General features: G+C 48.8%; 3 protein-coding genes across 3 annotated transcripts; 1 reads left to right on the forward strand and 2 right to left on the reverse strand.

The window, feature by feature from the left end:
* The first annotated feature begins 271 nt into the window (after positions 1-271).
* LOC101769978 (E3 ubiquitin-protein ligase XB3) lies at positions 272-3,271 on the forward strand. The gene is made up of 8 exons (XM_004960457.3): positions 272-628; positions 721-780; positions 933-1,004; positions 1,097-1,218; positions 1,307-1,447; positions 1,559-1,666; positions 2,015-2,279; positions 2,408-3,271. The coding sequence occupies exons 1-8, from the start codon at positions 446-448 to the stop codon at positions 2,822-2,824; spliced, it is 1,368 nt and encodes a 455-aa protein (XP_004960514.1). The 5' UTR covers positions 272-445; the 3' UTR covers positions 2,825-3,271.
* Positions 3,272-6,428: 3,157 nt separating this feature from the next.
* LOC101770387 (pectin acetylesterase 5) lies at positions 6,429-11,166 on the reverse strand. The gene is made up of 12 exons (XM_004960458.3): positions 10,865-11,166; positions 10,589-10,671; positions 10,046-10,175; positions 9,453-9,532; positions 9,285-9,374; positions 8,565-8,689; positions 7,610-7,670; positions 7,476-7,526; positions 7,287-7,364; positions 7,090-7,195; positions 6,847-6,992; positions 6,429-6,724 (listed from the first exon to the last, which is right to left on the reverse strand). Exons 1-12 carry the CDS (start codon positions 11,115-11,117, stop codon positions 6,602-6,604), a joined length of 1,326 nt encoding a protein of 441 aa, XP_004960515.1. The 5' UTR covers positions 11,118-11,166; the 3' UTR covers positions 6,429-6,601.
* Positions 11,167-11,387: 221 nt separating this feature from the next.
* On the reverse strand, positions 11,388-13,587 carry LOC101770804 (putative protein phosphatase 2C 46). The gene is made up of 4 exons (XM_004960459.2): positions 12,343-13,587; positions 12,134-12,247; positions 11,795-12,059; positions 11,388-11,706 (listed from the first exon to the last, which is right to left on the reverse strand). The coding sequence occupies exons 1-4, from the start codon at positions 13,585-13,587 to the stop codon at positions 11,597-11,599; spliced, it is 1,734 nt and encodes a 577-aa protein (XP_004960516.1). The 3' UTR covers positions 11,388-11,596.
* Between the last annotated feature and the right edge of the window lie 2,050 nt (positions 13,588-15,637).

Here is a 15,637-nt window from a genome sequence, read left to right on the forward strand (position 1 = left end):
ATAATTCCTCGAGTAGGAAAAAGGGAGAATAGTTCTGACATGACAGCAAAAATGGAAAGAAAAAAACGGGCCAAGTTTTTCATAGGACAAAGAAAAAGTGATTCTACCGGGCCGACTCCCGATCAGATGATCCGACGGCTGTGGGTGAGCGAGACGTCAATTAGCGGTTGCACTTGCCCCGGTTGATTTCATCAGTAAAGAAATCGGAGATATTTCGAATCCCCCCCTGTTTCGTTTCTTTCTTTCTTAAATATAGAGACAGTCCGTCTGACTGAGAGGAGAGAGCGTGTCGATAAAAAGGCGTAAAGCCGTCGCCTCTCTTTCCCCATTCCACGCTGCTTCGGCGCCCGGCACCCACCTCCCCCCACTTCGCCGCCGGCGGGTGGAGTCGGGCCGGAGCAGCCGCCTTTACCCCAAAAGCCTACCAAACTATCCGGCGGCCGCCATGGGGCACGGCGTCAGCTGCGCCCGCACCGGCGACGAGCACGACTACTTCCGCGCGGCGCAGCTCGGGGACCTCGACGCCCTCGCCGCGCTCCTCGCCGCCGACCCCTCCCTCGCGCGCCGCGCCACGCTCTACGACCGCCTCTCCGCGCTCCACATCGCCGCCGCCAATGGGCGCATCGAGGTCGCTCCTCTTCTCCAGTCACCCACGCCATGGATCCCCGTCTCCTCCAGTTCTTCTCCTCGGCCTCTGACATCTTGCTGCTTTCGCTGCAGGTGCTGTCCATGATCTTGGATCACGGGGTGCCGCCGGACGTGGTGAATCGGCACAAGCAGGTGCTGGATCCCATCAAACTGATGCCTTTTTTTGTTTGCAACTTGCAAGGATCTCTCTGCTAGCTGCTGCAAAATCTCCTTTGTTTTTACCCCCGCAAAGGACAAAAATCTCATCTTTTTTTCTGCTTGCTGGCTTCTTGTTTGTGCTCCAGACTCCGCTGATGCTCGCGGCGATGCACGGCAAGATCGACTGCGTGCTCAGGCTCCTCCAGGCCGGCGCCAATGTGAGCAAAGCTTCAAATTCCTTCTCCTAATGATTCCGCCGCTTGCAAGACTCACTCGCTAATCATAAGCTGTTCGATCTGTGCATCATCAGATCTTAATGTTCGATTCGGTGCACGCGCGGAGCTGCCTGCACCACGCTGCCTACTTCGGCCATGTCGACTGCCTTCAGGCCATCCTCTCGGCGGCGCAGACCACGCCGGTGGCCGACTCATGGTGAGGTCTTTGTCTCCTCGTGGCTGTCTGGCTCTGTTGCCCGGCTTGATGTTCGTGCCACTCACTCGTTGCTGTCGAAGCTTGGCAGGGGTTTCGCCCGGTTCGTCAACGTCAGGGACGACCACGGCGCCACGCCGCTGCATCTCGCGGCCAGGCAGGGGCGGCCAGGGTGCTTGCAGATGTTGCTGGAGAACGGCGCCATTGTGTCCGCTTTGACCGGCTCATACGGGTAATCTTGCCGATCTTGCCGCAGCCTCCATTAGTCAGGGGATGAGCTCAATTAGCTTCTCTTCCTTAGTCAGATTGCAGATGCTGATTCAGGTATCGCTCTCTGCTGCAGGTTCCCTGGTAGCACATCATTGCATCTGGCGGCTCGCAGCGGGAACCTGGATTGCATCCGGAAACTGCTTGCCTGGGGCGCAGATCGTCTCCAAAGGGACTCGGCAGGGTGAGCACCACATCCCTGACATGCAATCAGTTTATATATAATATAAGGCCTGAAACATTTGTTTAGTTATTGTTCCGATCACCAAGTTTAGTTGTTAGTTGTGACTCTAAAAAAACAACAACTTGTTCCTGTGTCCCTCGATCAACTCAACGTCTACTAGCAAGTGGAGTCATCAACCATTTGTGGAATTCACATTCTCAAGTTGAGTCACCATCCACTTGCCGAATCAACATTTGAAAAATTCAATGAGGGACCAGTTGTTGACCGCGATGTTCTGAGATTCTTCTTTTGCTGAATTGCACATACTCTGCTGCTGAGTCTTACGGCAAATGATTTTGGTCCCTGCAGGAGGATCCCGTATGCTGTCGCGCTGAAGCGCAACCATGAAGCGTGTGCAGCTTTGCTAAACCCTTCATCAGCGGAGCCCATGGTGTGGCCTTCACCTCTAAAGTTCATCAGCGAGCTTGATCCGGAAGCAAAGGCTCTCCTGGAAGCGGCCCTGATGGAAGCCAACAGGGAGAGGGAGAAGAAGATCTTGAAGGGCACGAAGTACTCTCTGCCATCTCCTTCGCCTTGCGCCGCCGCCGATGTTATGGATGATGCATCCTCGGAGGTAAATTCTACTGTTTATGTGACGATTGTGGGATTAGAATTCCATCTGCACATTCATTTGGTAGTTTATTGATGTGTGGCGGTTGTCAAATAAGGGACTAACCATCATTCACTTGGGTTCACTGACAGGTGAGCGATGCAGAGCTGTGCTGCATCTGCTTCGACCAGGCCTGCACCATCGAGGTGCAGGACTGCGGGCACCAGATGTGCGCGCCGTGCACGCTGGCGCTGTGCTGCCACAACAAGCCCAACCCGACGACCCTGACACTGCCGTCGCCGGCCTGCCCATTCTGCCGCGGCAGCATCTCGCGGCTGCTGGTGGCCCGGACAAGCACGTCTAGTGACCCCGACCCTGAGAAGGCAGTCTCCTCCCCGCAGCTCGCCCGGCGGCGGTCCCGGCGGTCTCACAACCTCAGTGACGGTGGCAGCAGCAGCTTCAAGGGGCTCTCGTCCGCCATGGGGTCCTTCTCCAGGATCGGGCGCGGCTCAAGCCGGATGGTCGACTGCGACAGTGGCAGCCTGGACAAGCCCGAGCACGACCTGTGAAGCAGAGCAGAGCAGAGCAGAGCGCCGGCATGTGGCAAGGTAAAGCCGAAGCAGCCGTCACCGCCGGCTTTCCGGGAGAAGATGGACATCCGATCCAATCCAAGCATGTGTCTGGAGTGGAGGTCATCGTGAGTTTATAGATAGGAGCTAAATAAGTAGTGTCTCGCTATGTCCCTGTCTGTCTGTCTGCCTGCCCTCCCTATTTTTCCGGCGTGCCAGGATTCACCTGGCCGCGCCATATTCCATTGTCACCACCAGCTATAGATTCCTTGTCATCCCATTCCTATGCTATGCTTGAGCCGTTGAGCGCCACAGTCATGTACTGTCGATGTAACTGTCGGGGGAGCTTGGCCATTCCATTCATGGCATCACAAACACAGTCGGGTACTGTGGCTAGCGGACCGGCCTTGGCCTGGTGATCTGAAGGAGTCATTGGAGGTTGCAGTAGCGGCGTGATGTGGAAGGTGCCAAGCTGTGTCTCTAAAGGTGGCCTGCCATGGCATGTGAACTCTGCCGGCCTGTCTCCGGCCGGTCTTGGCCGTCTCGTAGCCTGCCTTCGGTGTTAATGGCTGCTGCATTGCTGAGGGGCCTGATCTGCTCTCAATGGTCGCTTGGTCAGGGCTCGTGTACTGATGCGGCCGGAGGCGGAGCAGATCACGGCGGTGGTCCTTGGTCCTCGGATGGCTTGAAATTGAATCGGCTGAGGTGACATACGCCTGCTCCTGCCGGGATGACAATGTACCGGCGCCAGCTTTAGGCCTTGTTTAGTTTCAATTTGGGAGTGCCAAAGTTGGAAGTTTACCATAAATGCGCAACTGTAGCATTTTCGTTTGTATTTGTGAATTATTGTCCAAACATTGACTAATTAGGCTCAAAAGATTCGTCTCGCAAAGTACAACAAAACTGTGCAATTAGTTTTTGATTTCATCTACATTTAGTACTCCATGCATGTATCGTAAGTTTGATGTGATGGGGAATCTTCTTTTTGCATAGTATCAAAGTTGGGATTTGGGGGCAAACTAAACATGACCTTAACTGCGGGGGTGACTGGTGAGTGAAGGTCACCGCCTCCGGTGGACTGGCTGCCAGCCCACCGGCCATCGCCGTCCGGCTGTCGCAGCTCTGGCTGGTGCCAAGGGTCCGTGATGGCTGCGGCAGCCGGCAGTGTCAGACCAAACCGATGACGGCTCAGTCGGCAGTCACTGCTGCCGCAACTTGACACTAGTTACTACTAAGGCCTTGTTTAGTTGCCCAACTTGGGTGCACCCAAATTACTGTAGCAACACTGTAGCGTTTCGTTTGTATTTGTGAATTATTGTCCAAATATTGACTAATTAGGCTTAAAAGATTCGTCTCGCAAAGTACAACAAAATTGTGCAATTAGTTTTTGATTTCGTCTACGTTTAGTACTCCATGCATGTACCGCAAATTTGATGTGATGGGGAATCTTCTTTTTGCATAGTGCCAAAGTTGGGAGTTGGGGGTGAACTAAACATGGCCTAAGTGTGTTGCCGTACATCTGGCCTCTGCAGTGAGTGGCGGACGCGCTTTTGTATGGTATAGTAGGTGCAGTGATCTCGTGAGATGTATGATATGATTATATGAATATGATCATGGGGGTTTGCGATTGCATTGCAAGATGGGAGCCAGAAATGGATGATACGGCTTGATTGATTGAAGCAGCATGGGGCCGAGGATGGGCGATGTCTGTCTGCGAGGAGCATGAGGAGTGTGACACTGTAGCCACATGTTCAAGGCTGACCGACTCGTATAAGCTGCTAAGCCAACCCTGCCGTGTCGACTGGGCACTCGAGCTCATTGTTAAAAGGACTTTGTCAACCTGCGCAAGGAATTCTTCGGCAGCGACTCTGTTCATATGCAGAGTTTGCTAGATTTTAGCCCCCGTCACATCGAATGTTGGACACTAATTAGGAGTATTAAATCTAGACTAATTACAAAACTAATTACACAACTCCTAGGCTAAATCGCGAGACGAATCTATTAAGCCTAATTAGTTCATGATTTGACAATGTGGTGCTACAGTAACCATTCACTAATGATGGATTAATTAGACTTAATAGATTCATCTCGTGATTTAGCCTAGGGGTTCTGCAATTAGTTTTGTAATTAGCTTATGTTTAGTCCTTCTAATTAGTATCCGAACATCCGATGTGACAGGGCTAAAGTTTAGCCCCCTCCTCCCAAACACCCCCTAAAAGACGGCTGCAAGAGACAAGGAAGCAGGGGAATAGTCTAAGCTTTGTTTGAATGGGACACGCCGTGTTGGAAATAATACATCCATCCAGCACTGATGGATGCATTTCCAGGTCGCGTGGTTGACCAAACGCTGTTGTTCGAGGGCGTGTGACGGAGGCAGGCTCAAGCAGGTGAGACAGATATTTGTGAAGCTCGCTTGCTTGCTGTCAAGGATGCGCGTCATCGAGTGATACATACTCTTAATCTATCTAAACAAAAATATCTAAGGCATCACACTTCATCAGCTGATGAAATGGCCAAAAGGGAGTACAAGGGGTTGCCCTTTTGAGTGCCTGTTGATGCGCTAATGACTGGCACTCACTCGCCAATGCCGTTGTCACTTTGTTTTCTGCCCAACTCGACTCGAAACCTTTTCTGGTTTCTCGTCTCAAAACTTTGGATGTTAAAGCTATCTTAAACAGTAGTGCCACACAGGAGGAATAAGCCTCGCTATTCTTGGGTCCGAGTAATATCTGGCTTCAAAATTCTTAGAACTGGTGTTTTTGAGTTGAATCATCTTAATCCCGGTTTAAACTTTAGAAAACATAGATATTTAAACCACTTTATTTAGTCTACAGAATCACTAGCTACAAAAGCTCAAAATTCTAGGAGTTTGAGCTCTTCCAAGCGATCCATTGTTAACTCAGAAAATGAAAACGAAACAGGTTCCCCTCGGAAAGAAAAAGAGAGGAAAACTATGGATTTGATAAGGACAGAAAGAGTCTTGGCACGGGCAAGCGTACCTATAGGTTCTCCACGGCTGAGGATGTCACGTCCAACTTGAGCACGACTGCGTCAGGATTGGAGGGGGAAATGCCACTGTTCTGGGTGCCCCTTGATCGGCAGAAACGTCTGCCTCCTCACTCCACTTGGATTGGAATATTATTGGATTGATCCTTCAACCTCAGCAGGGTGCGCGTCCCTGTGACGAAAACGACGGCTCCGCTGTTTTCCTGACACAAGGTAGGGTCACTGTTACGCGGGGTGTTTGGTTTGACGGACTAAAATTTAGCTTCTATTGTATCAAATATCTAGATACTAATTAAGGGGACTAAACATGAGTTAATTATAAAACCAATTACACAGATGGAAACTAATTCGCGAGACGAATTTATTAAGCCTAATTAGTCCATGATTTGACAATATGATGCTACAGTAAATATGTGTTAATCATGAATTAATTAGACTTAATAGATTCGTCTCGCGAATTAGCCTCCATCTATGCAATTAGTTTTGTAATTAGTCTATGTTTAATACTTTTAATTAGTATCTAAACATTCAATATGATAGGGACTAAACTTTGGTCTGTGAAACCAAACACCCTGTAGCTTGCAGCGAAGCAATAGCATCATCATGGAACAGGATTCTGTTAACATCGTATAATTCTGATAACTTTACAACTTTACTGTCAAGTATTGTTTTCAGGGTATCACTCACCAAAATAAGTTGGAAAAAAACAATACTAACAAGTTTATTTGCTAATGTTACACCAAAATCGTAGCAGAGGAGGCGGCCAAAACTTCATATCTTGAAAGGCCTAGTGAAAACCAAGTTGTGGCATGTCGGGTTGCAGGGATATTCACAATCTATTTCCTTCACCTCTCTCCTGTCGAAGAACCAATCTCCAACTGCTTCTGCAATGCTCTGTTCAGTGTTCACCAAAACGATTTAAAGATTTGAATGGCAGGCAAGGTATCGCAAAAAATGAGATGAAAACTTTGTAACAAGATCGTTATCTTCAAGTTCATATCCGATTGTTACAGCACCTTATTGTTCACTCTGGGGGAAGTTGGAGAATGCCAGGTCAACGAGTTCAGCGATTGACAATGAACAAAGCACGAGTTGATATAAAAACCCCAGTCCCTTTTCTGCTTAACTTCACTTATTGCGTCATGCAGTTCTTTCCTGAAACCTGCAAAATTTTGTATTCGGCATGTCAAAACACATGGGTATGAATCCAGAAAGCCAGATAAGTTAACAGGAATATATTACATGCTGGGTGTGCTAACCTTGGAGAATTTCAAGTTGCTCAGAGCTGCACTTGGCGATGTCCAGTCTGCAGTCCAGCCATGAATGTTGAGGGTCAGATGCTTCAGGAGCTAACGCATGTTGTACCTGAAAAATAAAGTTTCAAGCATATGTTGAAATTAATATTTTAATACAGAAATAGGACATGTCGAAATCTGATGGATACGGATGAGGATACCTGCCAAGCATCATATGCTGGATTGAGAATGAATACCGGGGTGACAATGTGTTTCACAACTTCACGTGGAAAAAAACACTGGAACACAGTATAAGGGGCAGTTTTAGATTATCATAAGTTCATAGCAATGGGTGATGGTACTAGTGTGGGTAATTATTACATTTACATTATTGGGAATGCAGTACTAACCTGGCCTGGCTCTAGATTTGAGTTACAATGCGAAAACTGTTCCCCTAGATGCTGAAACAAGGCATTCAGAAAACAAAGCATGAATGCTGGAAAAGGAAAAAAATGGTGGGAGGTTGTCACAGATAGAAAGAAACCTGAAGGCGGACAACATCACTGTAAAAAGACTGCATCGTCCTTTTCCCAGAAATGTCCTCTCTGTAATTGAAGAACAGACCAAATGAATTAGATAGGAACCAAGTACACAGAAAAGTTGTACAATTCCCATTTTCCAATGTTTTTTTACTGATGAAGATACTAGTACTAACTAATTCCTGACTGGTAACAGGAATTTAACAACTGTAAAATTTGGTGCTTATTGGCTGGCTAGCAGCCGGGAACATGGAACGTGGCCACGTTCCTCGTCCCGGGAACGCCGTTCCGGGAACGATTATGTTCCGGGAAAGGGAACAATTTAGTATAGAAACCTTTCATAAGTGTCTAACCACGTTCCTCATTCCACGTTCCTGATCCCATCGTTCCAGGAACATGGCTGCTCGCTGGCATTTGGAAATGCTTAATGAGCTGGTACGATATATATAACTGTCAATGCCTTTTTCTGGCGTTCAAAAGTGCATCTGAATACTGAAATGGTTTTTGTTGACATTGAATGCCATGAGGTGCAAGTAATTCGGACTATGGTCCCAGCTTCTGGTCTTATAATAACTCCTGGTACCATCAGATGCTGGTACCTGAGTTACTACCAGTCAGTTTACTGATGGATTTGTACTGGTATATAAACACTAACGTCTAACAGACCATTTTTCTATAATCTTTTCATTCCTCGAATCTATAATAGCATTGATATCTAAACTCTAACAAAATACCATTCAAATTCTTTAAATTAGACTGATTTTCCCCTCCAAATCCTGTCTCCCATTAAGATTTTCTGCCACCGGCAGTTTTTGGAATTGCTTCAGACTATCACCAGGATGTAGAGTAACAAGACACATTCATGTGAAAAGATAAGCTATGCAGCACATGTGACAAAATAAACAAATAAATGGCAAAAACGTGTCAATAACAATCAAAGGATGCTATACGAATACATACACATCAAGGAAAAAACCGCCATCTGCAAGACATTTAACCCTAGAATCCTTTGGTAGCAGCGCATGAAAAGCATCACAGTGAATGTAAGTGGCTAGCCCACCAGCAGAGCATCCTGTTAGGAAAGCCTGAAAGCTGGAAATAGAATATCAGCATCACACCATCAGTATAATGGTTGAATTACTTATACGGGCAAAGATGAATTAAGAAGTATGATCAATATATACATCCTAATCACGCCTAGTAACTAAATTTCCAAGTACATATGAATGTGCAGTGTACACTGTACTACATAGTAAGGAAAAACATCAATGCAGACCATCCAAAATAGTCCTTTAGTAGCTCATAGACAATGAGTTAATGATACGAGTGGTCCCTTAGGTGAATGCAAAAGTATGAGACTAGTACTATCGTAATAAGTAACTAGGTTCCATTATTTACTGACTACTATCACTGCCACAACCCAGTTCATATCACGTTTCTTTAGGAATCAATCCATATTAAATTGATTGTGCACCACTGACCCATTGTAAGATTATGACGTAACCTTCACCCAATTAAATTAAAAGCACATGTACAGCACAATAAGTTCATGGATCTAGATGGTGCCTGATTGATTCATACAGTTCAATCATTTCTACACCTGAGTATCAAAATAAGAAATGTATTTCTTTTCTTTTTCTTTGCAAGAAAAGGCAATCGACTCTGATTGCAAGTAATGACCTGTTTAGCATTTCTGAGCCCCTTGAATACAAGTTCATTCATTACTGCCTCCCAGATACGCTGACCTCTGAAGAAGAATCTTGTGCCATTCTGCAAGAATTCACAGAATAAGACTCGTTATACACACTGACTACAAAGCAGATTTGATGGAAACTAAGCAAGTCGGACCTGCAACTCATCTTTGACGTTCCCAGAGAATGACGCCCCATCGCAATACCTTATCTTCACTTTGTTCCAGTTGTAAAAATCTGCAAATTGACAGCAGTACGAGCATATGAAAATATTATTGTGACATAATATGAAAGGACGACCATTTAACTGCTGAAGTAAAGAATTCAGTAATTAACGGTTTGCAGCGAGAAATTAGGACAGAGTTGAAAGCATGTAAATACTACAGGAATACATCTCTTTGGAGATGCAATGCCCATTGTAATTAATTGGAAAACTGTTAATTAAATCAAAACAGACTGCTAGCTAGCTAATTGCATTTAGTGAGTATGGTCATTAGTGAAATATGATCTAAATGGTTACTATGCAAAATACCAATTCAAGATTGGTTAGAAAATTGATAAGGACTTGATGCTTCTGAAGAATTGTAAAGTCAAACTTCTCTGCATGCACAATTCCCAAAGTCTGAAGACATACTAATGGGTGTAACATTGCAATTTAGACACAGAAACACATCATACATTTTTTTTTAAAAAAAGGCACATCATAAAAGTAAAGGTAACAAACGTCAGACTGATAGGAAGCATCAATACCAGGATTCTGGGATTTATCATTGCTCAAGATCCCGGTAAACTCAACCTGGCGTTCCATGTACCGGGATGAGCCCAAAATCGATCTCTGACGTGAGGCACATGACTTGAGATTACGGCACCAGCCTCCACCCTAAAGGTCATGAAACATAGAGAATTTAGGGAACAGAAGCATAAGGCATTGAAACAACAGACAAGTGTATTGTAGTACCCGTACCAGAGTGGCACTACGGATACTGCAACATTATGTTTTGCTGAAAATGGAAAACGTGCCTTAGCCCGCTCACATTGCTATACATTTATATGCTCCAAATGTAGGCATTGCAAAAACAGTGCTACGTTTTCTCACCACAACAACACACACATAAGCAAATAGTGGCTATCATTACGAAACAACTTCAGTGAGATAATTCTTACTTCTGCACCTCGTTTCGATGCCTGGAGGCTGGAGTTCAAATTCACAACGAATGCTGACCAAACTAATTTTTGAAACTAAACGTGTACGAGATTGTACCAAAACTGTACTCGACTGAAAACGTCGCCTACCTCCAAGTGGATTAGCCAGCTTTCCGATCCACTCCCAAAGCCTCTCCGCAGATGGTACCCTGGCACGCTCCCATCCAAGCAAACTGCAAAAGTAACAGCAAAAGTCCCACTCCAGCCGTGAGCACAAGCTTCAATCAGAAACAATATGTAGTAGGTACTGACAAACTAAAGGGTGTTTTGATTAGCTAGTGAAGTAGCGAGGAACCGAAGCCAGAGAATGTGGCATTGAAATTGAAATTTGAAAAACAGCAGGGGAATTGGGAAGCGGGAACTCACGCGCGCCCTTCTCCTGAGCGCGGCGGACGAGTGTGAGCCCGACGAGGGCGGGGCTGCGTCCGCCGGCGGCGGAGGAGTCTGACGCGAGGGGCGCGGAGGCGTAGTAGGAGAGCGTGAGCAGCAGCGCGGCCGCGAGGAGCGCGACGGCGAAGGTGGCCCCGGCAGCGCCGGCCCGGCCGCGGCGGCGCCACCAGAGGCGCAGGTGGTGCGAGGCCGGGGCCGACGCGGAGGACGGCGGCGACGACGGCGGCATGGTCGGGGCAGCAGCAGGATCTGATCGCGACGGCTGGCAGTGGCAGTGTCGCTCTGCGGTTGGTGGCCGCGCGTGCCTCGTTTTATATTGGGCCGGGCTGCCCCCACTGAATCATCCGGCCTTTAGGCCCGCCAGCGAGAAAAGCGAGGCTTTTGGTCCAAGTGTCCATTCTTGCCCATTCCCCCAATCGCAAAGATTCAAAGAAGATCAGCATGTCAGTTTCAGACATCTGCTCATCATTCCATAGTTCATCTTTGACTAAGGATCTGTGTCAAATCAATTCAAACAATAGAATTCCTTTACCTAAGATTTTTTTTTAAAAAATCAAACAAGAGGAGGTGCCGCCAAAACTTTTTGCTCACTGGCTTTGTGACTATCTAATTCGTCAATTACAAGCAGAATTTACAATGTACATTGTAAATCAGTATAATGCATTCTACCATTACAATGCCGTGATCAGTAGTGACAGGTTCATAGACCTATGATCTCCAGATCTTCCCCTCCAACGAAATGATGATGATGGAGACGTCGTCGTGGTACTGCCTCCGGTCGCCTTGCTGAACCTCGAGCAACTCATGGAACCCCATTCCTACACCATCACAATAAATCGATCAGATATAACCATAAGCATTACTACAGGCCTCTCTATTCTGGAGTAATGCTAGCTGAACACTCACCAGCTTGGTTGGCAGCGCGGAGGAGGATCTCGTGGCTGAGGTACTTGGCGGGGTCCTCGTCGGGGTACCTGGAGGTGAAGGCCTCCACCTGCGCCACCACCTCCTCGTTGGTGAAGTAGTCGTAGAGGCCGTCAGAGGAGAGGATCATGAACTTGTCCCGCGAGCCCAGCCGGTGGTGCCGGAGGAACGGCCGGCAGGTGACGTACGGCGCCGTCCCGACGTAGTTCACCCGGAAGACCTGCAGGAGGGCCTTGTTCCACCTGGGCTGCAACGCAAGCTCCGCCGGATATATCAATGGCGATCCATCGTCGAGGAAGTGGCAGTGGGTAAGGTACACACCTCTTTTAGGTAGCCGGCTCCGAATGCTCTTGTCACCTTCAGCGAACCCTTCACCCTGTCGTTCACAATGCAGGCAGGATCGTCTAGGTGCTCGCTCCTGATCCGTCTCGCCTCCTGCACCAATCAGACGCAGCAACTAGTTAGAACTAAGAATCGATCGAGCCAGCGAGCAAGCGATGGAGTACTAGTCAATGATCGTGGATGATCACCTTGTAGACGCTGGTGCTGTGGTCCATGGTGAGCTGCAGCGCGGCGAGCTCTCCCATGTCGGGCTGCGGCGGCGGGGACTCGGCCGCCGCTCGCTGCGCCAGCACGGCGCGGCTGTCCCCGACGTTCATCACGTACACGTCGGCGCCCTTCATCAGCACCACCAGCACGCACGATCCCATCATCGCCAGCTCCGGGCACTCCGCCGCGCGCTCCTCCGCCTCCGCGAAGAACGCCGCCTCCGTGCTCCTCAGGGCGCGCGCCAGCGCGTCCAGCACCTCCTGCTCCTGCTCGCCCGCGGCGCGGCGGCGGCCGTTGCACTGCTGCTGCTGCCCGTCCGGCCAGTCGGCGGGGTCGGCGTCCTCCGATGATAGCACGCCGTCGAGCTCGCGGCACACGGAGGCGTACAGGTTGGCGACGAGGTAGTCGGTGGCGTCGGGGCCGTTGAAGCCGTCGTAGATGCCGACGAACATCCAGCCGTGCTCCTCCGACACCACGAGGTGCACCCTGTCCTCCCCAGCCTTCCCGCGCGCCCACTCCACCCTCGCCGCGCCGTCGTCCGTCGCGGCCTCGCTGCCCTTGCTGCCGCTCTCGGCATGGCTCCCGATCGCCGCGCCAATGCCGCCGCCGCTGCCATTGCCGACCGCCACGGCGACGTGCTCGCCGCGGTCCTGGTTCCTGCCGGGGGACACGCAGGGGCTCGCGCGCAGCACCGACGCGAAGGCCCGGCGGAGGCCGCCGAGCAGCGGGCTCGGCTTAGACGCCTGCAGGCACTGGCGCCGGTGCCGCGTCGCGTAGAGGTCGGCGAGGATCTGCTCGTCGGTGCGCCGGGGCTGCCGCGACACGGACACGCCGGAGGTCGTCGCGGACGTCGACGGCGACGTGCTGTACTCCAGCGGGCCCGAGTACTGCCGCGGCTGGAGCTTCCGGAACGAGAACGAGTTGGAGCTGTCGAATGACGACGAGCCGGAGAAGGACATCTGATCGTTCAGAACGGAGCCGCCGCCGCCGCCGGAGCCCACCGTGGACTGGTTCGACGGCAGCAACACGCCGTGGATGGCGCCGGCGAACGCGGGGCCCTCGCGGCCGTCGAAGCTGAGAATGTGACCGATGCTGCTGCTGCCATCATCGGCCGGGCCGTTGGTTTGCCCGTCCGCAGCCGTGCCGTCGTCGGCGCGGTGACCGCGCCCACCACGGTGGGCCGGCGCGAAGCACGGCGTCGCCACCCTCGCCACGCGGTTGCCCATGGCGACGGCGAGACGTGGGCAAAGCCAAGACGCAGGCAGCGTGTCGGCGTCGCCGGATCTGGATTGGCATCGGGGAATGTGGCGCCGGTCGGGGGGCAAAAAAAATGGGCGGCAAGAGGGAAGGGAACGGAGGGAGGGCGTTGACATTGCCGCGAGCAAATAAGGTTTGTTTATGGAGTTGACCTGGATCTATCGCTTTGGATTTGTTTTCTTGTCTCTGCGATCAGCCTCGTAATCCAAGTTGACTTTTGGTTCTCACGAGTAAAATAGCATTGCAAGCTTGGAGCTTCAGGGGCTGACTAGATTGGGCCGGCGCTCAACGTGTCGTGACATCCGGTCCTTTTTGCATTTAACATGCCGTATTTGCATCCGAAATGGACCTCTGGCTTCTATCTTGTCCCCCTCTGGCCCTCTCGTCTCCCATGGCTCCTCTGCGTTGAGAAGTTGTTAGAGGTGGATCACATAGGAGTTAGGAGTTGGAGAGGAAGGGAAAGAAAAAAAAAATTGACAATTGGGGGAGGAAGGAAAACACGAATATCACATAGCTTCTCTAGGACCAAAGACTTGCCCGAAACTCCGTGAGAAAAGAAATGCCGCATGTCAAGTAGCATCATGTATTTTTATACGAATGCCCAAAGTCAAAATATCAAAGGAAAAAAAATTCAATTCACTATAAAAGTAATGATAAAAAATTATGATGTATTTTTAATATGTGTTATGATGTCTGCTATAATCTCACAAAAATTTAACTTGAAACTGCACGGTCTCCACTTGCACATGGAGAAACAAATTATTTCTCCATCGCTTATTTTGGTATATCCGGATATATATTTGCATTCCGTATTGCAAATTTGACTGATGTTGCATTGCAGATCATGTTAAAACGGTACAAAGGGGTTACAAAATTGCCCTCCATTCATGTCTGTGTACCTTAAAAACAATCTTTTCATCAAATCGTCGTTTTTTTCGAAACGCAAAGGCTGACAGAGATTGCTGGCTTTGTATTAATTAACAGACAAGAGTGTAGCAGGACCTAAGCCTAAAAATGTAACAGAAAAAGTATAGCTATGCAAGTAACAACATCGCATCAAATGGTCGTGGAGCATAACTTAACGAAGATATATGACCATTTGGTTTGATTATGTACTCTCTATCCCAAATTATAGATTGTTTTGGGACGGAGGGAGTACCTCCTACTAATAAAAAGATAAGACATGACTGACGAGCCAATCGTCGGTTAGTTCGTTGCGATGCCTGAAGCGTCGTCACTGAAACTCCACTTGGAACCAACCGCCAGTGCAAGCCAAACCGAAGAGAGAGATGGATTGCACTGTTGTTGGACAAGTTGCATTACAATCCCTGTGCATTTCTTCGATGCTACGCCATGCCCACATCTGCAACACATCATGATCATAGATAGGTACATAACATGCATACACCTGCGCTGACTTTGGTAGCCATATGGAAAGTTGAAGAGCAGGATTATACAAACCATAGCACCTGCAGCAGTGCGAGAGAGAGAGAGAGAGAGGGAGAGAGAGAGAGAGAGAGAGAGAGCCATTTTAATTTTCTGCGCAGCGGTAAACTCTAAACAAAGCCGGCGATTGGATGGGGGGCAACCCCAAGTCAATCCCCAGACTGTTTTTTTTTATATAAAAAAAATGGTATACGGTGGCACTACTTGCATTGCATGAAAATTCAAACGTAATTTTATTTCGAGAGCAAGTGGACTACTACACACTTGTATACAATATACGCATTCATACGTGTAGCAGTGTACAACGAGGTGAAATATTTAGCATATATGTACCATACGTATATATAAATATTTGGTATATATGTATATGCCGGAGCCAATGAATCGCCGGGAATATCCTGCCGGATCTTAGCTTGCACCATGCATGATCTAGCTGGTTCCTTTTGACGTCGTTAGATAGAAAAAACAACGTTATTTGTGGCTAGCAGTACCATGATAGCAAGAGAGAATTTGTTTGGTGTTTGACTATTTGCAGATCGTGCGGCGTATAAAACTGGTGAAGGCTAGCTGCTC

This window comes from Setaria italica, chromosome III, assembly GCF_000263155.2.
Source record: "Setaria italica strain Yugu1 chromosome III, Setaria_italica_v2.0, whole genome shotgun sequence".
NCBI lineage: Eukaryota > Viridiplantae > Streptophyta > Magnoliopsida > Poales > Poaceae > Setaria > Setaria italica.